General features: G+C 41.0%; 1 protein-coding gene across 1 annotated transcript in view; it reads right to left on the bottom strand.

Moving 5' to 3' along the window:
• ZNF185 (zinc finger protein 185 with LIM domain) overlaps positions 1-27046 on the bottom strand; it is a 45956-nt gene that overhangs the window by 5040 nt on the left and 13870 nt on the right. The window contains exons 9-18 of the mRNA XM_075836653.1: positions 18988-19047; positions 17769-17828; positions 16880-16999; positions 16036-16128; positions 15190-15294; positions 7627-7716; positions 5388-5495; positions 3352-3423; positions 2161-2244; positions 491-593 (exon numbers count right to left, since the gene is read on the bottom strand). Coding sequence (XP_075692768.1) covers positions 491-593; positions 2161-2244; positions 3352-3423; positions 5388-5495; positions 7627-7716; positions 15190-15294; positions 16036-16128; positions 16880-16999; positions 17769-17828; positions 18988-19047 — 895 coding nt within the window. The remainder of the gene's footprint in view (positions 1-490; positions 594-2160; positions 2245-3351; positions 3424-5387; positions 5496-7626; positions 7717-15189; positions 15295-16035; positions 16129-16879; positions 17000-17768; positions 17829-18987; positions 19048-27046) is intronic.

Raw genomic sequence — 27046 nt, 5'->3', positions numbered from 1 at the left:
GAATTCATCCGTAATCACGGTCCGTAATTACGGACTGTAATTCCGGACCCATTCACTTCATTTGCCCACTGACAATTTCCCGTATATTTACGGGAAGGTGTCTGTGCCGTGGAAAGGCTCCGCAAAAGATAGGGCATGTCCTATTATTTGCTTTTTACGGACCGCGCTCCTATACTTTATATGGGATCACGGCCCGCAAATATTATGCAGTGAGCTCCTAAGCTCCCTCTAGTGGTGGCTGCAGGCAGACATAATGGTAACTTAAAATGATAGGACTATGCATGTGATATAGATCTCTGTATCAGAAAGTTCCGACTACTAGAAAGATATATTAAAAAATTAAAAACCACAGCATTTTGGACCTATTTAGATTAAAAATGAAGGACATTCACTTTAAGTCACATTTATTGTGTGACTCTGTATTTCTATAGGACATGTTACCATCTTGCTTAGTTATGAAGCTCATAGAAACTGTCTAAGGTGTCGTTACCTTGAAGCAATATTCATGGCAGTGGATATTAAGGTGCTCTAGAATGATCTTTGGACAGTCCCTGATTTCCCGACCACAGTAAGTGCAGGGACCTTCATCAGATCTAGAAACAAATGTGATAAAACAAGTCTGTCATTATTTAAAGACAATGCATGATGCCAATAAATACTTTGCAATTACTAAAGGAAAAAATACCAAGAACTCCACTCAAATTTACTCCTTCCCTCCCCTCCTCCACCACTAGTGTAGATGTTAGTGATCTACCATGGGCAAGAGCGGTGAAAGCAGATCCCCTTTGTACACATAGATTTTGAGGTGATCTCTGGTCATTGGATCTTGTTTCTGTCACCAGTTATTGGTTAAACCTTCTACTGATCTCAATTGTCTAATTTGGCAGGAATCCTTTTTACTCCTTTTGTTCCCACTGATTCCTTCAGCCCACCCTTTGCATTTTACATTTTTAGCAAGACCATAAGAACACATTTTTCATCTCAACGTCAGTCAGTGTAAGGAAATACAGACTCTACCTTATAAATATGCTGTCCCAATGCATACATATTGGGGGGCAAATATATATCTTGGGCTTATTGCTCTTGATATCTTGAGACCTTAGAAACACACCTGGCTGCAAATGTTGCATTAATAGGTCACTTACGAGACCCAGCAATGCAGCTGAAAGTTGCGGGCCATTGGCCATGAAGAGAAGTTGGGGGTAGGGACCCAAGAAGAACTTTTGCATCGGAGCCCATGAGCCTTTAGCTACGTCCCTAGTGTCTACAAAACACATAATAACTATTTTCTTACTAAGGAAACGGGTCTGAGTCTTGATGGTGCCCGAGGGAGCTGGTGGGAGGACCAAGAGTGGACCCCATCAGTCAACAACTGGAAGACCACTGAAAAACTCAAGGCAAAAACACATTTTTCAGCTTATCTATAGTTTTACCATTAAAAGGTATAGAAGTTTCTATAGACTGGCCTCTACGGGATTAGTTGCCTACTGAGCTTTATTCGCAGCATCAACTGTGAACTAGTCTTCATGACTGATCCTTAATATGTCCATCAAAGTAAAAATTTCTCTTGAAATCGATGTCTGTTCATACTGAGAAACAGCGCTGACATCTCATTTTATGTTGTTTTTTTTTTTTTTTTTTGCTTAGTATGACTGACACATTAATATTTTAGTACATGAAACTGAAATCTGGGTCATGAAGAAACAGCTCATTTCAGAGTTAGAAGTATAGATCTAAGATGAGTTCAACCATTCCTGTTCATATTAGGATAATGCAAACATCCTGTAAAGTATATATTCTTTTATGTGGGGAGCAATGGATAATATATAATATAACGTATATGGAGAGTACTGATGCCCCGCGCACACAAGGATAAAGTACTCTCTCACTGAAAAACAAAGGTGGATGAGTAGGGACAAGCTCTGTTGGTGCCTACTCCATCTACCCCTTGACCCGCACTTTACGGGTTCCATTCTATCTCATATCTATCTATCTATCTATCTATCTATCTATCTATCTATCTATCTATCTATCTATCTATCTATCTATCTATCCATCTGTCATTTGTCTGTTTGTCTGTCTGTCTTTCATCTGTCATTTGTCTGTTTGTCTGTCTGTCTTTCATCTGTCATTTGTCTGTTTTTCTGTGACTCTACTTACCTCGTTGGTGCGCTACTGTACAGATAACTGGAACTACTGCTGTAGGATAGCCTCTCTGAATCATCTGAGAAATCTGGAATGCTTCTGTCAGGGAAGAACGTGTATCATTAACACTAGCTTGGTAGGACATACCTGCCCCATTATAGCTTAAAGGGGTTTTCCAGTAATGTACAATGTGATAGCCCATCAATGTGTGATTGGTGAGTGTCCAACAACTAATGATCAGCAGAACGTAGGGGCCTCAGCCCCTTCAAATGTTTATCCAGGGACTTCGGTGCATTCATATATGCGGCAGTGCCTAATACTGCATCTTAGCCAGATTTAATTGAACAGGGTTGAGGTGCAGACCCCTGTGCCCTGCTGATCGGTAGGAGTCTTAGAGAGGTCAAACCCACAAAATCATACACCGATAGCCTATCCTAATGTGCCCACTAAACCCCTTATACTGCTGATTTAGAGGGCCAGAAAATCTTATCCCTAGCCCGGGACTCCTCATAAACAAGTAAAGTCCTGTATTGACTATGTGCCCTTGTTAGTTTTGTAAGATTCCCCAATGTAAAGGGGCTTGAACATAAAAGAAGAGATACCACCATCAACATTCATTGGATAACAGCTGAATATTGGTTTTAACATTCACAAAAAGATTTAAAAAAAATGTAGTACCACACACTTATGAATGTGCCTCCCAACCTTCCCTTTTATTCCAGGATTTTCTACGGAAACATGTACAGAGGGGCGTGGCTTATGCAAATAATGTGGTTTGGGCGGGGCTAACAAAAATTCCCACAAATACCCTTTCAAATATTGGGACGTTTGTCTGTTCTTACAAAATAAATCTGAACTTTGTGGAGCGCTTCTTACAACATCTAGTGCCCTCTGCAGCCTTTCTCTAGTCCCTCCTTGGGGGTCCTGCTCTTACTCCCACAGCACTGTTGTCTCTAATATTTAAATACACATAATTTACGTATGAATATGCAATGTTCAGTGTAATCATATGTAAGTGTTTCCTTCAGCAGGATCCCTTCCCCCAGAGTTGCCTATAGACAGAGGCCTACTGTGCCTACAGATAAAAACCCGGGCCTTGCTACAGGCAACATCATTTCAACAACTGCAAGTTCTTAGGGAAAGTCAGTAACTAGTAAATACTGTGCATAGAGATGTAACATATGATAGAAACACGTATAATTTTACCCTGAGGAGGTTGGAGATTTCAGACTGTCTCTTGAGTTCACGTACTCCTTTAAAAACAGTACTCCTTTATTGCTGAAAAAAATAATAAAATAAAACTGATGCACACAGATTAACACAAACAGATTAGGTAGAATTAAAGACTAGATAATGATATTTTATGGTGACCATACACATTAAATAACTGTCAGGACATCAAGCCATAGCGAATCCAAGGTCCTGACGCCGGGCAGCGCCATGGCGTTAAATGCAACACATCGCAAATCCTCATTGTCTGCTACGTCGTATACAACATCCTGACGCTGCCAGGCTTCAGGACCTTGTATGTGCCTCGGCGTCGACCTTTGTCGAGGCCTAATGTGGCACCATTAGGGGATCCAGGGTGGGCTGTGATCGTTACCCCACTGGATTTGCCTAAGAAAAAACGGTTGTGGATTTTTCAGAAAATCAAAGGATTTTTGTCATCGACTGGCCAGCTGATCCACACGTGCATTAGCCTCATCACAATTCAATAGTGCTAAGAGATGGCTTTTTTTTGTGGAATCCATGGCAATAATAACTTTAAAATCTGCAGTGCGTTCATTATTCTGCCCATTTTCATTTGATGCGGAATTTCAGCGCCTAAATCCTCATTAAATCTTCAAAGTGTGAACATGAGTTTTCCCGGTACTCTTTTGTCATTACGGCTGTGCACAATAAAACCCCTCTATATCTACCATAAAACATGCATAAGCGGTCGTTAAGGGGTTAAAAATAACAATGCCATATACGCGATCAAACAATGAAACATGTCCTCTAATCAATCCTAGAGGTTACTTGTTTTGTAAATTGCTATAAAGGGGAGATCTTTCCTGCTACCAATGTACATTATGCTTGCTATGGTTTTTAGCCAATCACATGATGAGTAGGGTTTCTCATGAGCCATGTGATTGGCTAAATTTCTGCACAAGACAAGTAGTGCGGGACTTCTATTTTTTGCCTTGGGCTCCTGCAGGTATTATCTGCATTAGTAGGAAGCTGGTGTAGATTACCTCTATAATTTACATACATTTTTTGCGTAAATTATAGCAAATTTGTCAGGCTGTGGGTGGCCCTGCCCTCACCCACTAAGCCCTGCTCATTTTTCTGAAAAGTGGTGTGAGTTTTGTGAAAAAGAAAAAGTTGCTAAATTTTTGCACAAATTGCGATTTTTCTACATCACAAAAATAAATCCCGCCCCCCCCCCTACATGACCAACTAAGACAAAAGCTACTGCGATCTGGAGAAGGTGCTGTTTTAAGCAGAATCCCAATGTAACAACCAACAAGAGTCATTTTTTTTCTAAGCAAGCTTATTAACAATAAGAATGATCTATGGAGAGTAATAAGTAAATCTAAAATGTACCCAAAAAGATTCAGCAGATTCCCTGCCAGACTTTTCTTTTGTAGACGCTAACATAATCCCCTATACCATGGCCCACTGTAGGGTGTGAGGATGTGATATGTTGTAGTAGAGGCTACGCAGCCATAATAGACACCCATAGACTTCTTTGAGGCTTCACTGTACCTCCATATGCCCCTGAAATCATACGGTGCCATGTTCCGTCAGACACCGTATTTTGAATGTATTCTCCCCTACAAGCATTGCTGGCGAAGGACAGCCACAGGGGACTCTATATGCTGCCATACAGCCCGTGTCATACATCTCACTCAGATAGCGATCTACTGAATACTCGTTCGGCCAAGAGTTATTCCTCCAGAACCATAAACTTACCGGAAAGAATCCATCCGGATACCTTATGGGTGAAATTTAAATTGTTTTGCATTCATCTGATATGTATTATTCTTTTTGATAAAGAAATGCAAATTTTTTGCAAAGAAACAAAGTCGCAACATGCTTATTTACATATTTATACAAGTTATACTGCCATTGTAAGACATCGGAGGCGCCTCACCTAGCACACTTTAACCCAGGTGTCTTGGTTAATTGAGTCGGATCATTTACGGCTATTAGTAATCAGACATAACATCAATTGTATGTAATGAGGAGTAAAGCATTACTTGGATGACTGAGGATCATACTCGCTGGCTTCAGAAGATAAGGAATTCTCATATCGTGTCTCCACGGTGGTAGTTGTAGTGGTCTTTTCTCTGGAGCTGGAGATGGTCCTGAAAGTAATAAGATTGAATTGTTGAGTGAAATCAGCAAGTAAGGGTCCTGTTACACGAGCCGACGTGGGCCATGTAAACGAGTGCCGATCAACAAGTCTTCTTGTTGATCGGCACTCGTTTGCTCCTTTCACACGAAGCAATGATTGGGTATGTATAGGGACGAGCGATTCCCATAAATTCTCATCATGTCGTCAGCACATCTCCTGTTTACACAGGGGGATGAGCTGCCGTCAACGATGATGTTTAATTCTGCATAAAAGAGCAGATCAGCCGATGAACATTGCTCATTTATCGGCTGATCGTTGCCCTTATTACACACTGCGATGATCGGGAACAAGCATTCATATGAACCCTCGTTTGCCCGATCATTGGCCCGTGTAATAGGGCCTTAAGACTTATCATAATACTGTAACTGCTATCTTGCAGTATGTTAGGCTCCCCCTATACAGAAAGATAGATTGCTGTAACTAGTGCAGATTGTAGACTTGCATTTATATATTCCAATAATCGGGTGTTTTATTTGTAGCTGTGATCGTTCGTGCGATCGCTTGACTTTTCTCCTCTCATGCTATTTCCATTACAAACGACAGGAGGATGCCGGATTACATTTGTGGATGTACTGCCGAGAAACTATTATTCTTTAAAGGGGTTTTCCAGTCCCTAAAAATTGATGGCCTATACCAAGGATAGGCCATCAATAGCTGATCGCTCAATGTCTGACTACTGGGACCCTCGCCGATCAGCTGTTTTGAAGGGGCTGCAGCGCTCGCTTCCCCCTCAATTTGGTCACTGTTCGTACTGTGAATTGCCGAGACAGCAGTAGCGGCGGTTCACAGTATTACAGCCTTCTCCCATTCACTTCAATGATGAAGGTTGTAATACTGTGAATCTCTGCTACTCCAGTGATGGCGATTCGCAATACGAGCAGTGACCAGAATCAAGCGGAGGCAGCGGTTATACGAGCGCTGCGGCCCCTTCAAAACAGCTGATCGGCCGGCATGCCGGCAGTCAGACCCCGAGCGATCAGCTATTGAGGCCATCAATTTTTAGGGACTGGAAAACCCCTTTAAGTCAGAATAAAAAATATGATCAGTAACAAACAAATGATTTATCGCTGATCGTTCACTGACTGCACATGTTTACACTGGACAATTGTTCGGGTGATTAAATAGCCCATGGAAAAGGCCCTCAACATAAAAAGTTAACAGTTAACTCCCCACGCACACGACCGTAGAATTCACACGTAATTACGGTCCGTAATTATGGACCATAATTACTGACCCATTCATTTTGATTGCCCACGGACACCTTCCCGTATATATTCACGTGATGGTGTCCGTGCCATAAAAAGGCTCCGCAAAAGATTGGACGTGTCCTATTTTTTGCTTTTTTACGGACCATGCTCCCATACTTTATATGGGAGCACGGCCCGCAAATGTAGATGGCTGACTGCGGCCGGCTGGGCCCGTAATCATGGGCAGTGTTTACGGGCATGGTCGTGTGCAGGGGACCCAAGATCTGTAATGCATAACCTCCCAAACTACAGCAACATTATTGTCTTTCTAACATATTTTGGGGGAAATATATTACGACCGGTGTGTCAATTGAAACATTGTTTACATTCAGCAAATAACAATGAACCAGGCCTAATATTTCTGACAGCTGAGAATCTGCAAAAATTATAACCAATCTACGCATTTGTTCGTGAAAAACATCAACAGGCCAAGTCTTTTCCCTGTATTGAATGGAGACAAACGGAAACCATTTGCAACTGAAGAATTACTATTGAAATCAATGGTAATGCAAACGAAAACAATGGTTTCCGTTGGCCTTTCCGTTCATGGGTTACTCCGACGGAAAGCTGCAACGGAACCCATGAACAGAAACCAACGATAATGTGAACAAGGCCTTAGGTCCATTCCAAAAGTACAGTTCGGGTATGAAGGACTGAGGGATGAATTGCAGGATCTACTATATTCTGGGGGGCTACATGTAAACATAATTGGATGAGGGGGCAGCATTTAGTGGTACTGTGTAAAAATAAAAAATTAAAAGATGAAAAAAGTGAAAGTCTCTCTCAGTTTTTATCAATGAATATGATCCTCCCTTTTCAGTCCTGTCTTCTTACCGTGTAGATCTGTTGTCAGAGTCCTCCTCATATTCTGTGTATACGGGGTCTGTAGAGCGAGTTGTAGTAACTGTTGTACGGGAGCTGGATCTAATTAAAAGACCACAAAAGATCATGTTCAGAAATGTCATGTACTCAAGGTACTATCATTATGTTTCATCACACGAGCATCGGACAATATTGTTCCACGAACAGAATAATCACACACAGAAAAATGATGAAAGTTAGATACATTCAATTATCAGAATAGTTTGGGGTAAAGGGTGTCGTGGATGACTCCTTTTATATTACTGAATGCTTTGCCTAATGATCGAGAAGAATACTAGTATACTAATTTGGTAAAAATTTTGCCCGCAACTACCACTAGGGGGAGCTTAATGCATACAGATTTAGGCCCCCTGTACTCGTCCGTAGCTGTAATCACAGTCCGTGAATACGGGCACGGCCGGCCACAGACAGTCATCCGCATTTTTCGGGCCGTGCTTCCATTATAGAGTATGGGAGCACAGTCCGTAAAATAAAAAAATAGGACATGTCCTATTTTTTGCCGATCATTTCTACGGCCCGGACACCTTCCTGTGAATATACGGGAAGGTGTCCGTGGGCCATAGAAATGAATGGATCAGTATTTTGATCCGCAATTACAGTCCGTAATTGCGTACCAAAATTACGGTCGTATGACTTCAAAGAGAGTTGTCTAAATGCATATGCAGTGAGCTCCCCCTAGTGAAAAATGCAGGCATGACAGTAGGTAGAGAAGCTGGGGATTTGGAGCTTTGTGTCAGAAAAGTGGAGCTGCAACTCCTATTAGGATATATTGTGAAATCAATGAGCACAGAGTTTTGGATTTAAAAATTATATTGATATTGAAAAGTAGGTATACACTTTAATTAAAGTAGTACTGAACATTTCACTCCATCTATCTGCAGTAAAATTCCAATAATCTGGCAATGTCAGAACCTTTAAAATTCTAATCTATGGGCTATATAGACAAATATACAGCTATATCTATAATAGGGGGTCCCATGATTTTTGTGTAGAGCAATACTTAGACGTTGTCAGGGTCTCCTTACTTGCAAGAATCATCTCCATACTGCATGGTGAGAAGAATATTACTGCCATATCTGTCCTGTATGAAGATTAATGTCCTGTACACCAAACTACTTATATCCAGCACCTTAGGCTTGATTCACACAAACGTGTCCGTTTTACGTCCGCAAAAAACGCAGAGTTTTTCCTGCATTACAGTTCCGTGTGCCATCTGTGTGTGTGTTCCGTGTGGCATCAGTTTTTGATGTCAGTGTTGGTGCACATTTTTTTATTTACTTATTTTTGTCTCTGCGTTTCTTTAGCAACTGGTGCGTGAATCACGGACATCACAGGGATGACGTCCGTGTGCTGTCCGTGATTTTCACGCACACGTTGACTGCAGTGGGTGCACAAAAACCCACCAAGATAGGACATGCAGTGAGTTTCACGCAATGGACACACGCTGCGTGAAAAACAACGCATGTCTGAATAGCCCCATTGAATTTCATAGGTCCGTGTGGGGTCCGTGAAAAAAACGGACAGCACACGAACGTGAAATGCGCTCGTCTGAATAAGGCCTTATAGTACATTATTGTCAGTACAGTATGTAGCCATCCCTGCAACACCATAGGGTCCTGCTTACTCTTAGAGCTAACACTTGCAATCCCTTTAATGAATAAACCATACAATAAGGACTCATGCACATGGCCGTGCCCATAAACACGGCCCGCGATTGCGAGCACGGCCACAAAGTATGTGAGCACGGCCCGTAAAAATCGAAAAGAAGGACATGCTCCATAATTCCCGGCACGGTCCTACGGCACGGACACCTATCCGTAGCGGTACGGAAAGTCGTCCGTGGCCAAAAGAACCGGCCGGGTCCGTAATTGCGGACCGTATTGCGGTCCGCAATTACGGAGTTTTTTTTACGGTCGTGTTCATGAGGCCTAAGGGATAATGATGAACAACAACATGATTAACCGTTTAGTAACCAGACGATTTTGGGCCTTAATGATCAAGTTTTATTTCCATTTTTTAACCTGGACGATAGAGCAGGAGCCCGGCTTCCGCTCTAGTCAGTGACGGACATCCTTGCCGGGCTTATGACACAGTGACATAAAAAGGCATATTGGCTGTAAATAAGGGGTTAATAATTGTAATATACAATCCGGGACATCTGACATCCACATTGAGGAGGCTATGATTACGCGATTACCACTGCTTATGCTGCAGTAATAAATGTCCTTCACGTATGGAATACGGTCTATGTATTTGCTTTTTGAAAGACAATTTGCTTTGCTACATTAAGTCAATTTTCCGGTTTGGAATGTAATTATCCCACTCAATCGTATAATGGAATCGCTGCATATTAATTGTTCTTAAATAGAAAGGCAAATGGTCAGGAGAAGCTGAGAGGACACAATATCCGGGCCCTCATCAAGACAACATATGGGTTGTCACCCAGTTTTCCTACAATCAGTAGAATTTTTGAAGGGGGAGTCTCATCATGGCAATCTCTTTTTATTACGATTTTATACAAATCAGTTGATCTCTGTAGATCCTGCCCAGCGATCACTTGGTAATAACGGGGGAAGCTGTAAGGGACATCACGTGCCGGCTATTTAAACGAGCGGCTCTCCGCTCTGGCCAATAGAAGAGGGTTGCAAGCAAAGGTATAGTCTAGAGTAGACGATGGTGGTTGTCATCCAGCTTTCCAGGAAGCAGATATAACGTTCAAAGCCGACTCAAAGACTTCTACTTACTGGTCATTTTTGGATTTAAAGAGGCTCTGTCACCAGATTATAAGTGTCCTATCTCCTACATAGTCTGATCGGCGCTGTAATGTAGATAACAGTGGTTTTTATTTTGAAAAACGATCATTTTTGAGCAAGTTATGAGCAATTTTAGTTTTATGCTAATTCGTTTCTTAAAGTGTTTTTACTTTTTACCAACTAGACATTGTGAAGAGGAGTGTATGAGGCTGACCAATCAGTGACCAATCAGCCTCATACACTTCTCATTGTTCCAGCCCAGCATGATCCACAGCACAGTGTGATTGTGCAGTGAAAGAAGCTGGGCTGGAAGTGTATGAAGCTGGTCACTGATTGGTCAGCATCATACACTTCTTCACAACGCCCACTTGGTCAAAAGTAAAAACACGCCCAGTTGGTCTTTAAGAAACGAATTAGCATAAATCTAAAATTGCTCATAACTTCCTTAAAAATGATCGTTTTTCAAAAATAAAAACCACTGCTGTTATCTACATTACAGCGCCGATCAGATTATGTAGGAGACAGGGCATTTATAATCTGGTGACAGAGCCTCTTTAAATGGAAATGCGGCTTAATATACGTACAAATCTGTCATGTGTTTTACGTAATTCTCAGGCAAATCACAATTTTTTGTATTGAGATCTGTATCCCTATAACCTGAATTAAGTAAAGCTCATCATTATAATCAGGATGAATGCGTTTATGTGGAGACAGTGATGGGAACAGGCAGAAATATCATGCAATCATTTGCTGCTTTATCCAGTCTTATTTTTCTTTGTATTCATGAGACGTGAGCGAGGTCACACGAGGTAGAAGGATGGGATGGACAATGAAACAGTGTAAAATGGGCAGATTCTTAATCATTGCTGACAAGCTGGAGAAAGCTCAATGTAACAGTCCTGGAAGACCGAACAAGGAGGCCACTGTATGTTAACCCCTCGCGGACTTACAAAGGCTACAACCTGATGTGCGCCGCCTTTTTCAACCAAGTGAATCTCTATCTTCACCGTGCTGAATTGGAAAAACAAAACTGCAATAAACATAATTTACCCTGATTGTATTATTACTCCTGTGGTTCAGCAAATATATAAGACTAAAAAAAAAAAAAAAAAGATGCTCCCAATTTAAGTGAAGGGAGCTGAACTACAATACCTAAGGCCATGGACAAGATTGGCGCAGTTTCTAGAATAAAGCACACCCTTTTTTTCTACTCCTGAACAACCACTTTAAAGTGGTTTTCCGAGCCCACTGTACTCAACAATACTCAACAATCGCATGTACATAATGCGGCCATGGGCGACATTCGCCCAAAGTGACATCACATTCCTTAGTCACCTGACCTAGTCATGTGACTGCAACATGAAATAGCTCTAGCGCTGTTGTTTCCATATTAGGCCCTGTTCACACAGAGGTTTTTTTGCAGGCGGAAAAATCTGCCTCAAAATTCCTTCAGGAAGGCTTTCTCGGCCTCCCATTGATGTCAATGGGAGGTCAGAGACGGAAACGCCCGAAGATGGAGCATGTCGCTTCTTTTTGGCAATCAGTGGGAAGCATTTTCAGACGTTTTTTGGTGCGGTTTCCAACGCGGTTTCCGCTTAAAAAATGTGCCAAAAAACTCAGTGCGAACACCCCCTTACAGCATGACTACGGCCTGGAAAACTTATTCTCTTGTAGTCATACATGGGTCTAGTAGGTATTTTTTTCCTTTGTCCTTTTACATAAATAACTATTAGGCTAGGGCTTCACATCGACTTTCGGTTGTGTGACTTTTAAGATCTCGATATTTTCCTATGGAAGAAAAAAAGACATGCTAAAAGCCATTTTGATGTGGTTGAAAGTCTTGTGATTGTTGGGAGTCGCCCACATAGAAAAACATTGAGGTATTGGTAACCCACAATTTTCCAGCGATGGCCATGCATCGAAAAGTCGCTGTGGTGCCAGAGCCTTAAAGTTGTACTCCAATTTGAACAATCCCTACTTGTTAGGATACTTTTACACGGCCCAACCAGACAGCTCGTTGATCGGTGCTCGTTTGCTCCTTTCCCAAGGAGCTAGTATAGGGAAGAGCGCTCATTACTCCGATCGCTCGTCCCCATACATTCCTATCATGTCGGCAGCACGTCTCCCTGTTTACACAAAGATGTGGTGCCGACAACGATACGATCTGCAGATGAATGAGCGTTTGCTCGTTCATCGGCTGATCGTTGCCCTGCTAACATAGGGCAATGATTGGGAACTAGTGCTCTGTGAACGCTCGTTTGCCCAATAATTGGTCAGTGCAAAAGGACCCTTAGAAAGGTCTCTTGATAATAAGCTGTTCACATCTGCGCCAGGGCTCCGTTCCGTCTGAGCTTTCCATCGGAACGGAGCCCTGACTGACACAAACTGAAATCGTATGATTCAGTTTCCATCACCATTGATTTCAATGGTGACGGATCCGGTGCCAATGGTTTCAGTATGTCTCCATTGTGCAAGGGTTCCGTCGTTTTGACCGGATGAATAGCGTAGTCGACTGCGCTATTGATTCCGTCAAAACAACGGAACCCTGTCCCAACGGTGACAAATGGAAACCTTGATCAACATTTTCATCACCATTGAGATCGAGCTAAGGTTTCAGTTTGCCTTTCCGTTGAGGGGTCAACCCGACGGAAAACTAAGACGGAACCCCTCAATGGAAGGGCAACGCTGATGTGAACAGGCCCTAAGCTTTATTTGCGCAAAACCGGAAGTCAAACCTGAATTTTGAGTTTGATTTTAATAATGTTCTTCTTTATGAATAATCTGATTTCTGGAATTTAGAGAATTTACTAGATCTATATAACTTGCTATTAACGCTTAACTGGCTGTTTGTTAACAATCCCTTTTTTATTAGCACTAGGATTAATATCCACATACCATTAACCTTGGGTATAACATACATTATATAATACCGGAGGAGGATGTCCTATCTGTATGTTACTGATAGGTAAACAATAGGATCTAAACGACATCATCGCCATTAATATTGAAGAATTTACACGTACTATTATATCCAGCTGAATGTGCACATAGCGATAATCTCCAGGTGATTAATCACCCAGATATAGTATAGTAAAGAGCGCCGGTAGAACCAGTTCTCTAATGTGCCGCCTCCTTCAAAATGTTGACTGCACCAGCCCCAAGCATGCAGGGAATGCTGAAAACCCACATATAGGCGTAAGTCGTGAACCACTCACAGCTAGAAATGTCCAATGTTTTGCCCTAAAGGCAGTCACCTCCCTTGCAATATAAAGAACTTCAGGAACTCATCTTTAGGTCAGACCTCTCTGTACATTGAAATGTTATGTAGGAATATTTTTGGGTAGATGGAAAACATGACCATTCTCTGAAGTGCATGGGTGGGTGGATGTGTGGAGGGGGGTTGTTTGAGCGACCAAGTGTGAAAAGAAAGTGAATGGGATGGCTTTCTTCCTGCTGTCTGTGACCTCTGACTTGCAGATCATAAAGGGGTCTAACATTCATATGGCCAAGGGGAGAACTTTAGCTGGCCATATACTTTAGATGGTTGTCGGCCAAACGCTCATTCAAGATACCCTCCATACGAGTGTGTTCTCGATAGGGAGAAAGAAGTAAGGCGCTGGCCAGACACCTCTTTATCTCCTTGCAAACAAAACAATTGGGCAAATTTAAATACGACAGACTAGATGGTTGGCTGGTTCCCGCCGAAAGCAGGGTTTGGCCGACATTCATCTAATGTGTATGGCCACCTTTAGTTTCATACGCTGCCCTTCCCTAACTGCAGGGGGCAGTATTTTTGGAAGAGATACTGTGCATTTATTCACTGTCCCATCTCTAATTTTAGCGGTAAGAGGGGGCGTCATTTCACTCTTCGCCTCAAGCAGCAAAAAGGCTAAAAGCACACCAGGGAGCATGCACATGTGGGGCGGCATAGAGGTAGGAGGAAGGACATTGCCCTATGGCTCTAAAAGTACTTCATGTATTATGAGTGTATTTTTATATATACCCACAGTGAATAAAATTCAGCCTGGATGTGACGAATTGAGGGCTGTACCTATAGAGTTGTCACATTTTAATTTAGCTATGGGGCCCTTTCACAAATAAGGATATGGGGATTCATATGAGTGTTTTAGTTTAATAATATAGATCTATTCCAATGATGAATACATAACAGCAAAACTATTATCGTACGACCATAAAGTTATGCAGCTAAGGCAAAGAGATCTCATGACACTAGACACCATCAAACTGTCAATAAATTTTTAGCTAATAACATTTTGCAAAGAATGGAAAGAGCAGCGTCGTCACTGACGTCACATCTAGTGAAAGTTTAGGCAGAACTATAATTCCTGTGATCGGAAAGCAAAAATACAAGTATGGAGACATTCCACTGACTTCTCTATAATATGTAGCAGTAGATACAGCCTCTCAACAAGCCAGCCAGAACACTACCCTGTACTGACGAGGAGCAACAACTCTGAAACAGTGCTGACTACAGATAAGAGTCTTGCAGTAAAGCTACTTATAGGTGACACCAGAAAACCAATTTTCTTGCTTCTGGAGGCTATTTTGCATACTTTTTTCCCAGGTATCATTGCTCTGAGTTCTGATTCTCGGCAAGGAGAATCGGAACTCTTCTTGAGGCATATATCCAGCTCAAAATGGTGACGATACGTAGGACATACTACTGTTAACAGTGCATTCTCTAAATATCCTCAGGGTTGTAGTTAACATCTCTGTGAAATGAACAGAAAATTTAAATTACCTGGATGGACTTGCTTCTAGCATTGTGGTTTCAAGAGTCTCTGGAACTCTGTATCTGGATTCTGTAACTGATGTGGTATTGGATTCCCGGGGTCGTGGGGTAGGCCTAAAAAAAGTAAACATAGTAATTTTTTTTTAGACTTGTTCATTTATAAACATTTACAAAATTACAAAGGGGTAAAAAAAGATCACTATAAATAGCAATAGACAGGTTACAAAGAAAGTGAAATACTGTAAACTTAAAATTACCCTGATTACATAGGCTTACGCACAGTAGGCCAACATAATCAGGGTAATTTTAAGCTTACAGCAATTCTATGTAAATATATAGGTAGCACTTAAAGTGATATTCCACCTAAATGTATTCTACTGATATGTCATATAGGCATGTCAGAAAGTAACACTGTGTGTGTGTGTGTGGGGGGGGGGGGGGGGGGGTCTGTCGATTTAAATCAATATTGCTCTATTAAATGTGCTGTACTAAAGATTGCATGTTACAGAAATCTAAAAGGAGCACTGAAGAGTACCCTAGAGAGACCATGGTCCCATTGTTTTGAAATCATTCTGGGTTGTAGCTCACATATACCTGTCCATAAGGAATGCATAAGTTACTAAAAATTGACATTGGACAGCCAAAACGGCAAATGCAACTTGCTGCCCTGTGGATGTCTGATTAAGTAATTAACTTAAGTGATTCACTGCATCAAAAAGATGTGGTTCCTTTTAGAAAATTAACAGATTATGTATAATCTGTTGTCTCCAGCTGGACATATGTGATGCCATAATACAATGACTGATCATACATAGTCATTAGGGAGATAAGGATGTTTAATATGGCGGTAATAACCTTGGGGAGCTACTTCTCTGCTCTGGTGTTCGAGGGCGCTCGGATCGTGTCTCCGAGGTTGCAACGGTCACTCTTCTGTTTCCGGAAGCTGATCTGTTGGCAAATAAATATTTATAAATCCCCAATGATAGATGGGAAGACATACTGTAGTAAAAGAACGCTGTATTTTCATATTTAAGATTTAGACTCTAGCAGATGCAAATAGTTAATATCTTATATCATGTTCAAATTGAGATTACAATTGATATGATGTCTAGAAATGTATTGAGTGATATAAAAATGTTGTGATATCTTGGTCATAGTTTATACATCGTCCTCTCCTGGTGTTTAGCTACATAGTGATATTGAGGAGGAGGATGAATTGAGAGGTTTCTATTTTAAAGTTTTAATTTATTTTCTTTTTGGACCTGGCTTGAGTTCCCATACATGTCCTGAGATTTTACTTATCTGGGGTCCCACAATAGGTGAGCTCTCCCTGCCTTCTTTCTGCGTATCAAAATACTAGCAGCACATGCACAAATCAGTTTCGTAATTCAGCCTGTCTGCTGTAATTATATTCCTTCTGGTACTGTAGGTCATGTAATATTTATTTATATAAAAATTATGGTGGACTGTGATACTGCTCTATTAATGAGGATGGTGTTGTGACCCAGATGGAGGAGTCAGGGCAGACCCCATTGTGGTACCCAAGGTAAGTAAGTTAGGCTTGGTGGGATGGAAACTGAAGCCTTACACTGACAAAATATTATGTAAAATTATGTAAGTGGTGTAATGTATTACAAAAAGGACATTGAACAGCTGATAATTACTTCTCAATAATAATCATACTGTTGTTGCTGCTTACTGTTTATCTCTGACATCGGTTTCTGGTTCATCAAGGCTCTCGGAAACTCTGTATCTGGTCTCATTGACTTTTATCTCATCCACTGTGGTGATAATACCAGGCTTTGAAGGCTTATTTGTTCTGGAAAAAAAAGCATGATTAATAAAACATTGGAAAAAATTCCATTAAAATAATTTATAGAAATATTTAGCTAAAATGGTAAAAAATCATATATGTATATATATATATATATATATATATATATATATATATATATATATATATATATATAGCACATATAAGTAATATTTCACATTGAGTTAAAATGTATTGGGCTTATACCTTTTCAAATGTATCATGAAGTTTATTAATGACACAAACACCCTAATAAAACAAGCAACTTTGAGACAGACTTCCTACATAAATGACCAGGACCCCATTCAAGTCTATAGGTTTCCGGTCTAGGCTATGTTAATGGGAGGTAAAACTAACATCACAAAAATACAAAGCCAAATTAGAATACCTGTGTAACTTCCTAGATCAGTGATCTCCAAACTGTGGCTCTCCTGCAGGAGTTGAACTCATCTCCGATCATACATGATGGCAATTGTCAATTTGCAACAGCTGAAAAGCCACAGGTTGGAGAAAATTGTCCTAGAAAATTTCCATCCTATTTTGTTTGTCGTGTTCCCTTGATGATATTATTTTAGGATCCAGGCTGCCTTACTTTAACCTAGAGGTATAGTAGTGATTAACCCTTTTAGAGTTTTGTTATAAAGCCCTGTATTTTTTATGCACCTATAAACAAATGTTATTTTTACGATTTACATCCGAAACACTACCCTAAACGTTCTGATCCTTTTATTGTGCTATATTAAACAGACATTGTAATTATTCCCTTAATACATACCTGTTATTATTCAACTCTGGGGAGATGATAATGAGCGGAGGTTCTCCTGCAAACTTCTCACTGATAACAAAAAGTAAAACGTACAAAACGCATTCACATTGTGTATTTTCAGTAGGTATCACTAGTTCTAGTAATGTTTTGTGTCCCAAATTCTATACAAAGCAATATAAGAATGTAAAAAATATATATGGGGTGGGTTATACATTTTTGTCTTTCACCACTTCTAGAGAAATGTAGTCTTTGTGGTTAATTGCAGTTTTTGTTTTTGGATCTGAACTGAAGATGAAGTCTACGACAAGAAAATCCTGTTCTTCAAGGGAAGATATTTATTATAACTTTAGGCAAATAAGTTCTTCCTACTCAATGGTGAAAATGGTGGTTGTCCAGAAAGGCCATTTGTGGTGATTGTGCCTGGTGGGGATGCAGTTCATAGCATGGTGTTGGTAGATTGAAGATCCGCAGTCCAAAACATAACAGAACAGTGGGAACTTTTAATATTCATCATCCTTTGGGCGTGAGGGATCTGATCTACTGTATAACATTTTGAAGTGAATTGCATTTCCTTCTTCTAATTGATTGTCTTTCTAGCCATTGAGTATATTATATATATATATATATATATATATATATATATATATATATATCTTTTTGATGGCTACCAATTCCAATGGGAAAATATCCCGTGAACTGATAACTTCTGTATCAAATAACCATCTATTAAATGGATTGTCCTGCCAGCTAATCAACTAACGGAGCAGATAAATCATTCTTTATAAGTGGGTTCAATGTATACTGTACTGTTCCATATACAAATAGCTATAAAGGTCAAGGATTACACATCTATGTACATATATGAGGGAAGAAAAATAGATTCGATGGGGCAGATTTCTTAATATTGCCTAACATTTATAAACTTAGACCAGGCAGTCGAAGATGCAGCAAATTTATCAAAGTAACGCACTCTGTATGATAAATTTGGCGTATCTTGATAGACATGTTGGACACATTTATCTTCCTTATACCCCTCTTGGTTCACTTACTTTACGGCAGTTTTTTCATGCCAAAATTTAAGGCTCAATTTAAGCAATTTGCCTAAGCCAAGCTCGGATTACTGATGCTTTCATATAAGTCATGTACTCGTGAGATCTTCAGCGATAGCACAGAGACCATACAAATCAAGGAAAATAACCAGTGACTTACTACAGCCTGTAACACTGACCTGTCTCTGTTGGTTTGACGGGGCACTGGTGTTGGAGTGACGGACCGTTCCTTTGCTATCCTGTTGAGGAACATTAACAAAATGTAAACTTATAATATTCCCCATATTTTGCAAGAGGATACGTCAAGACAAAGTCTCACAAAATAAGTCTCTACAAGCTCAGTCATTCATTTCATTGTCTCCAAATTTATTGCAGACATATCTGTGACTGATGTTCCATACATCTGAATGGGGTATTTCTGCAGTGTGTTCATGCATTTTTACAAACCCTATTCAGATTCATGGTTCAGTTGTTTGCAATAAATCTGCCATACAAGGCTATATGTAGCATAGAGGCAGCCCAAGCCGCTACTATGGGGCCCTTATACAGAGGGGGCCCAGTTTTGGTTTGTCCCATCCCACTTGCTACTGGGTTTTTAGAACCTGTGTTGTACTCCCCTCTAAAGAAAAACTGCATTGTTAGCAACCAAGAAGGTGTGGAATTTGCACAAGGGTCATGACAAAGCCATGAAGGGGGAAACAAACACCAAGCCCTTCTGGGTGACAAAACCATATGGCACCATAATGGTAGACCCAGTTTGATTTTTGCTATGGGGCCCTCTCTCTTCCATGTACACCACTGCTGCCAGTGGGTCAGATCATTGGTTTGTATAACGCCAGCTGTGGCCATATGATTATACGGGATTCCTATCACATTGGATTGGTCTTTACTTCCCAAACCCTTCTTCAGCCATCGCAGTGCGGACTCACTTTATAAATTGAGATTTATAATTAAATAGCAATTAAACAATAAATCCATGGTGCAGCGACAACCTTAACAACAGTAAATTAACTAATGAATACTGGGTTATACACAGACAAGCACAAATACATATATACATACAGTATAGGTGAAATGCAAGTACAGGTAGGAATATATATACCGTAAATCTTAAGATGAATGATCTGACATTCTCTATCCATACATGTTAGCTATGGTGCTGTTTTTGGAAGAAACCAGCCATATTTTTCTAATCCTCGTTAACCCCTTTAACTAATCTGTACGCATACAGTATATCTTAATAAGATCTAGTATTGCAAAATATTAAATACAATGGGACAGAGTCATAGCTAGGTTTTCCTTCAGATTTAGTTCACTGTTCTAGCCCTGTTTCTAAATACCCTGGCCAAAGCAGAGCAGTTTTTTGGCATTCCCCCCCGGCACCCAGGACCCGGAGCACAAGCCCCGCCAGCTCCCCGTAGCTGCATCATGTAATGGGAGGATTTATATATTTTTGCAAGGTAGAATAGAAGATAGTGGTCTATCGTAGGAGAGTGGCATCAATGAGTCGCGCTGTCAAATTCAGGAGGTAGTCCACTATAGGGCTGCATCACCATTGTGGGACAGAAAGGGGGTCCAATGAGTCCCCTCCACTGTTGGACCCTTGGCTCTAGGCACTTTTTGCATTTCTTCTCCAGTTCATTTCATATAACACTTTGCAAATATTTTATCAAGTTTATCATATAGAGTACGCCAATTGTTATGACACAATACAAAGCATATTCAGGTGGAGCTACCCACCCTCTAAAAATATGCATAATGTTTATGAATGAAACAAATAAATCAAACATGGACATTATTTGTTTCGCCCAACCATAGCTTGAGTGACACATGAGATTTATTAATAGCACAATCCCTAACCAAGGAAAGATACAAGATGATAGATCAATGTATAGTACGTATCTTGTCCATATGGACTGCTATGTAGCCTAAGGTAAATAAGCACGGTGCCTGTTCATGCCAACGCAGTCCTGAGATTAACACTAAAGGCCAAAATTTTTATACTACAGCGCATTTTGTAAATGCATCAATCTATCCCCACTACTTCTACCATGCTCACTATAGTAGTGGCACCATGTCCAGCCGATTTCTGTAACTGGCTGGATTTTGTAGTTCTACAACATGCAAGCACCACAAACAGTATACCTCCAATCTTAGCCTTAAATCCCTTCTTGCCGAAGGTTTACCCACCCCTAAATTGTAAACTTACTGCGCTGCTCCAGCTGAGTCAACCTTGCTGCTGGGTCCACTTCTGCTAAATGTAACCTCAACCGCTTCTCACTCAACCAGTTTAGTATTTCAATGCACCGTGGGTCAAATATCAGTATGTAGGGTGTGACCTAAGTGCTGTTCTACTCCCACAGCAATAGCATGAATTAGGCATTGTTAGAGTGCTATCATATTTGTACTTTGTGTCACTGCAAATTAATATAGTTAAGGGCTAAGTACAAGGGGCAAAATATGCACAATGATAGGGTTGTTACGTTCCGTTAATGATTCAAAATTTACTGCCTGAAGTAGAACGATTAAAATATTGTTTAATTGATAAATCTTAAAATTGAGCTATCCTAGCCCTAATTTCAATAGAACAGGCTCAGATACGGTGGTCAGTCATGAAGAGAGGAATACTCGTGTGATGATGTTATTCCAACCACCAAGCAAAACCTCTCCCCTTATAGTATATTGCACTGACACACCTCACTGAAATAGGGGATAATCCAACGCGTTTCCGTGCCACTAGTACACTAGTACAGGTGACACATCATCAGGGATTATCAATTCGGTTTATTTATTGTTTCATCTATTACTGCCGGTAAGCACAGTTGTGTGCTAAATTGAACCTCACGGCGCGTGTACGACTCTAATGCATTGGCCGCCAATGCATTAGAGTCGTACGCGCGCCGTGAGGTTCAATTTAGCACACAACTGTGCTTACCGGCAGTAATAGATGAAACAATAAATAAACCGAATTGATAATCCCTGATGATGTGTCACCTGTACTAGTGTACTAGTGGCACGGAAACGCGTTGGATTATCCCCTATTTCAGTGAGGTGTGTCAGTGCAATATACTATAAGGGGAGAGGTTTTGCTTGGTGGTTGGAATAACATCATCACACGAGTATTCCTCTCTTCATGACTGACCACCGTATCTGAGCCTGTTCTATTGAAATTAGGGCTAGGATAGCTCACTTTTAAGATTTATCAATTAAACAATATTTTAATCGTTCTACTTCAGGCAGTAAATTCTAAGTACAAGGGGACATGACAGGAAAGGATGAGTGAGTCCGAAATAAGTCCAGGCGTATGTGACTGCTATTTTTGAGTAAACGATGCTCACAATATATATCAGTACATGAAAGGGTAGAAAAATGAGTAAGAACGTCAAATTATCACAACTCTCAAAGTATTCCTAAAGACTCAGAGCTGTCTTAGTCATGTGATTATCTATGGCTCCTTAAAGGGTAACTAAGCGTTCAGAAAACTTCTGAAATGTCATAGTGACATGTCAGAAGTTTTGATCAGTGGGGGTTCGAGCACGAGAACCCCACCGATCGCTAAAAAGAAGCAGCAGAAACGCTCGGGTGAGCACTGAGCCACTTGGTTTCTGATCGGCTTTTCTCAGGCAGCTGAGCAGTTGGAGTACGGACTCATTAGAAAGTCTATGGGAATGGCTTTCCGAGAAAAGTGGCACAGCGCTGACCGAAGCGCTTCTGCCGCTTCGTTTTAGCGATAAGTGGGGGTCTCAGTGCTCGAATCCCCAGCGATCAAAACTTCTGACATGTCTCTGTGACATGTCAGAAGTTTTCTGAAAGTTCAGTTACCCTTTAACCACTTAAACGGTGGACAATAAAAGGCCCATCAAAGAAAAGTTTGGACCCCTTTGAACATTGGTGTTGGCAATGATAACATTATAAATGGTAAGAAAATATAAACAAGTGGTTCCTTGCCTATGACCATAATACTCAATTTATTTAAAAAGACTAAAAAGCTGAAGATAAAAAGAGAGGAGGACAACCGGCAGCAATATGGATGGATACAATGACAGTGATCATGAGAAAGCCATTGGGAAACCTGAAGAACTAAACAAAAGAAAGGACACTTAGCAGAAACTATGTCCATGGTGACCAGGAGTCATAACTTAACTTATTATTTTTTATATCTTATCAGTCAGATTAACTAAAGCTAACCATAGACATAAGATATGAATGCAGATAGTGACCACTTTAGTTTTGGATGACAACCCATAATGCCATAGATGCTTGTATGGCATCAAACACTTTAGGGGTGAGATGCAAGATTCACCACCGACTTGACTGTTGTTTATTACTCACTCACATTGACCATAGCCTCCAAGTAACCGTAAAAAGAAAATGTCCAACACATTCGATCCATTTTCCGGTACTCTTTGGGCAACTGTCAATGTCATAAAAGTTATTGACCTGCAAGATGTCACTAAGGTGTTGGGCAGGTAAAGATTAATTCTTGACCTGCCACTGAGGGTGTATGTATAATAGCCATGTGTCTACTATAGTATCCATAGAATGGTGACACCAGCTCTGGTTGGCCCCTCACCTCTTCTACATAAGCATGGTCAATCTGCTCGGAGCTTCTCCCTTCCAAATGTCCAACAATGATAGCAAGAAGTTAGCCCTCTTGTTTTGAGATGTGAAGGTTGGTGGTGGTGGCGGTGGTGGGGGTTAAGGTAGTATGAACCAGCATGATTTCTGCTTAGGGCCTCCCCATAGTCTGGGCTTTGATACAATTTGAAACATTTTTGTATTACATAGTATAGTAAAAGTGTTATTATCTGTAAATATTGTATCACTATCCAAAGTGTTATAAGCTTGATCCAATAGACTGGTTTGCTAGTAGAACAATATTTGCTGAGAACTTCACTGTATTATTTTACATGTTACATTATATACCAGCGTTAAGTCCAGTGTGAAAAGTTATATTTTAATAGTTCCTACTAATAGCCACTTTTTATTGCTCATCATACAGTTTTCCAGGTATTTTGCAAGGCCTATATGTCACCTTTGTTCTGGGCTTGGAAGAGAATTCTTTGATGTCACGTCACTGAGACCGCAGGGAATAACGTCATTGTTTACTGTGTTGATGTTGGCAATGGTTTGCCTCATTGTACTGACTGAAATGAATATGTATGTTCATGAGAAAGAAATTACCGACCACATAAGAAGTAAACCACAGGAAAGTAAACAGAATTAAAGACGCTTTACATAATGCGCCATTGTTTAATGAGCTGTATCAGTTTTAATTGAACCTTTAGTGAGTGTAGAAATACGTTCTGCAACCAGGGTGTTTGTCAAAAAGAGGAAATTGCTTTGTATGGAACAGGACTGAGAGGAAATTCCAGCTCCTATCTCTACCTATCACATGTATATGGACGCTGCAGTAGCATGTAGGAGAATATACAGCAGTAATGAGCGGTGTAGCTAAGAATCCAGCACTGTGTAGAAGAAGCTGCAGCATCGTCGGTGTGTTTCTCTCTGCCTCTCTCTCACTCTGCTCCTGCGCCTTACTCCCCCCTCCCCTCTCTCCACAGACTTCCATTGGCAACTGTAACCTGATCCTTCAGGTCGTCTTGTCTTGAGGAGACGGAAAAAGCAGTAAATTCAGAGTGCGTGACATTTGGTGTGGGGGGGGGGGGGGCAGATAAGTGGAGAATGATCCATTTTTCTCTAGTAAGATATATTATAAAGTTTCTTATATATTCGCTTGTACTATTGATTGATTTGTGCAGTTTGTTGAGAGGTTAGTGACCAATTAGGAATGATCAAGTCCAAGCCTAAATTCTTACTTGAACCATACAAACATCATAGATCTTAAAGAAAAACTCCAGATATCACTCCAGATATCAATTTTTTTTACGTTTTTCACTATATATTGGGTGCTTCCTAAATCCCAGTTTTCTGAGGTGCACAGTTTTTGTAATACCCCAGGGGGAAGGTTTATGTAAGGCCCTGTTCACACAGAGTTTTTTGACACGTTTTTAACACGGAAACCGCGCCAAAAAACGGCAGAAAATGCCTCCCATTGATTTCAATGGGAGGTGGAGGCGTTTTTCTCCCACGGGTGGAAAAAAACGCTCGCGGGAAAAAGAAGCAACATGCCCTATCTTCGGGTGTTTACGTCTCTGACCTCCCATTGACATCAATTGCAGGTAGAGATCGTGGCGTTGTTGCCCGTGGTGCTCAATGGGCGTGCACGAAAAACGCAGTGAAAAATGCAGCGAAAAACGCAGCAAACGGCGTGCAGGCAGATCAAAATCTGTCTGCAAAAAACTCTGTGTGAACACACCCCAACAGTGACCCAGCATGACCTGTGCCTCAGTCACGTATAGACTTATTGTATCATATGGCGATTTTAGTGATAAACTCTCGTTGACAGGGTTACAAAGGCCCCTCAGAGGAGCAGGGGATCCTCCGGAGTGTTTCCCGGCTCTTACATGGCAATAGGGATGTTAATATTTTTTGGTCAAAATAACCTTTTAGTCCAAATGCAATGCGAAAAGCAGAGCTTATGATGTATTAGGGACTTGACCTGCTAATAGAAATGGAGCACCCTGCTCAGAACCCATTCTATTTTTGCACAATTCAGTATAGGTCTTGGCATTGGAAGACACCGGGACATGAAAGGGGATGGCAGCGAGACATACAGTACCTCCAACTATGTGAAATAGGGCTGGCCAATCAAGGTGCTCCTATATGGCTAATTTGGGCTAGATCTTATATATATGTTCGAAAGTTTGTTTGAAGCCCGATTTTTCATTGGTTTAAAATCGGGATTGCACTGACAGGCTCCGCCCCCTATTGATGATGTGGCAGCACATAATTGGCTGCAACGTACATCATTACTCGCTGAATTGCCTAACACAGCAGCACTGCGATGTTGGCCACAGCGGGTTTACACAGAGGCAGGACAGTTGTCCTGTCTCGTATAATTGAGGGACTAAAATGCATGGAGAAGCAATGAGCGATGGAGGGACTAATGGTAAAGATGAGGAGCGAGGAAAAATTATGCCAAATGGGCATGAATCAGAAGTCCCAGCCCCTCATCCACCACTTCGTAGTTTAGTCTAGGGGCACTGGCTTAGGACTTTTATTTCCTAAAGGGAATACATTTTTTTTGATCATGTGATCATAGTGTTAAGGATATTTAATGGTGCTTCCAATAACATTGAGTCTGGCGTCACCAGTATTCCACCCGTACTTACGGACCCGTTTTCTCTGCACTAATTGGAAGCCCCTTCTCTCTATCAGTGCTGGAAAGAGAGAAGGGGCAGCCCTTTCGGGCAGAGTTTACGCAGCGATTGAAAGTAAAAGAAGTTCATACGTACAGTTGTCTTGGTGACGCGTCCCTCTTGACATCCAGTCCGACCTCCCTGGATGACGCGGCAGTCCATGTGACCGCTGAAGCCTGTGATTAGCCTGTGATTGGCTACAGCGGTCACCTGGGATGAAATGTCATCCGGGAGGCCAGACTGGAGGAAGAAGCAGGTAAGTTAACTTTTAATACTTTCAAATTATTATGCGGGTCATGCTCCCATATAAAGTATGGGAGCACGGTCCGTAAAAAGCAAAAACAGGACATGTCCTATCTTTTGCAGAGCCTTTCTATGGCACGGACACCTTCCTGTAAATCTACAGGAAGGTGTCCATAGGCAATAAAAGTGTATGGGTCCGTAATTACGGACGAATTGTATGGTCGTTTGCATGGGGCCTTACAACACATATTTGGGTATTTAAATAGTGAGCTTTTACTCTATCTATACCGTAAGTCAACCTCCCGAGCAACCCCGGGTATAAAAGTTAGTTGGGTCTATGTGTCTATGGGTGATATTTGATGGATCTCAGGTAGGAAATAGTGAGAGATGTCAATGTTTCCCTCTGAACTGTCTAGCTCAGATGCAACCGGAAATAAATACAGGAATCCATATTATTAAGACATATTTATAATTGCATGTGATATATTCAGATTTTTTTTAAACTAAATAACAGCTTTCAAATTCCTTGTATATGATTTTATAATGTTGTGGATATTATATATTGTCACAGGCCGGTAGAGATTGGTGGCAGGGCCAACAGAGGATAGTGTGAACCCTCTTTGTTGCGAACGGATTTAGTATGGGGCTAAACTGGCGAGTGGAGTCTAGGGAATTGCTAGGTTTTCACCCTTTAACCTCCGTACAAAGATGTGGACTTGGCCGCTAAAATCCT

The sequence above is a fragment of the Rhinoderma darwinii genome, chromosome 8 (assembly GCF_050947455.1).
Source record: "Rhinoderma darwinii isolate aRhiDar2 chromosome 8, aRhiDar2.hap1, whole genome shotgun sequence".
NCBI lineage: Eukaryota > Metazoa > Chordata > Amphibia > Anura > Rhinodermatidae > Rhinoderma > Rhinoderma darwinii.
Note: the sequence above shows the minus strand (reverse complement) of the source record. Positions and strands in the feature narration are given on the sequence as shown.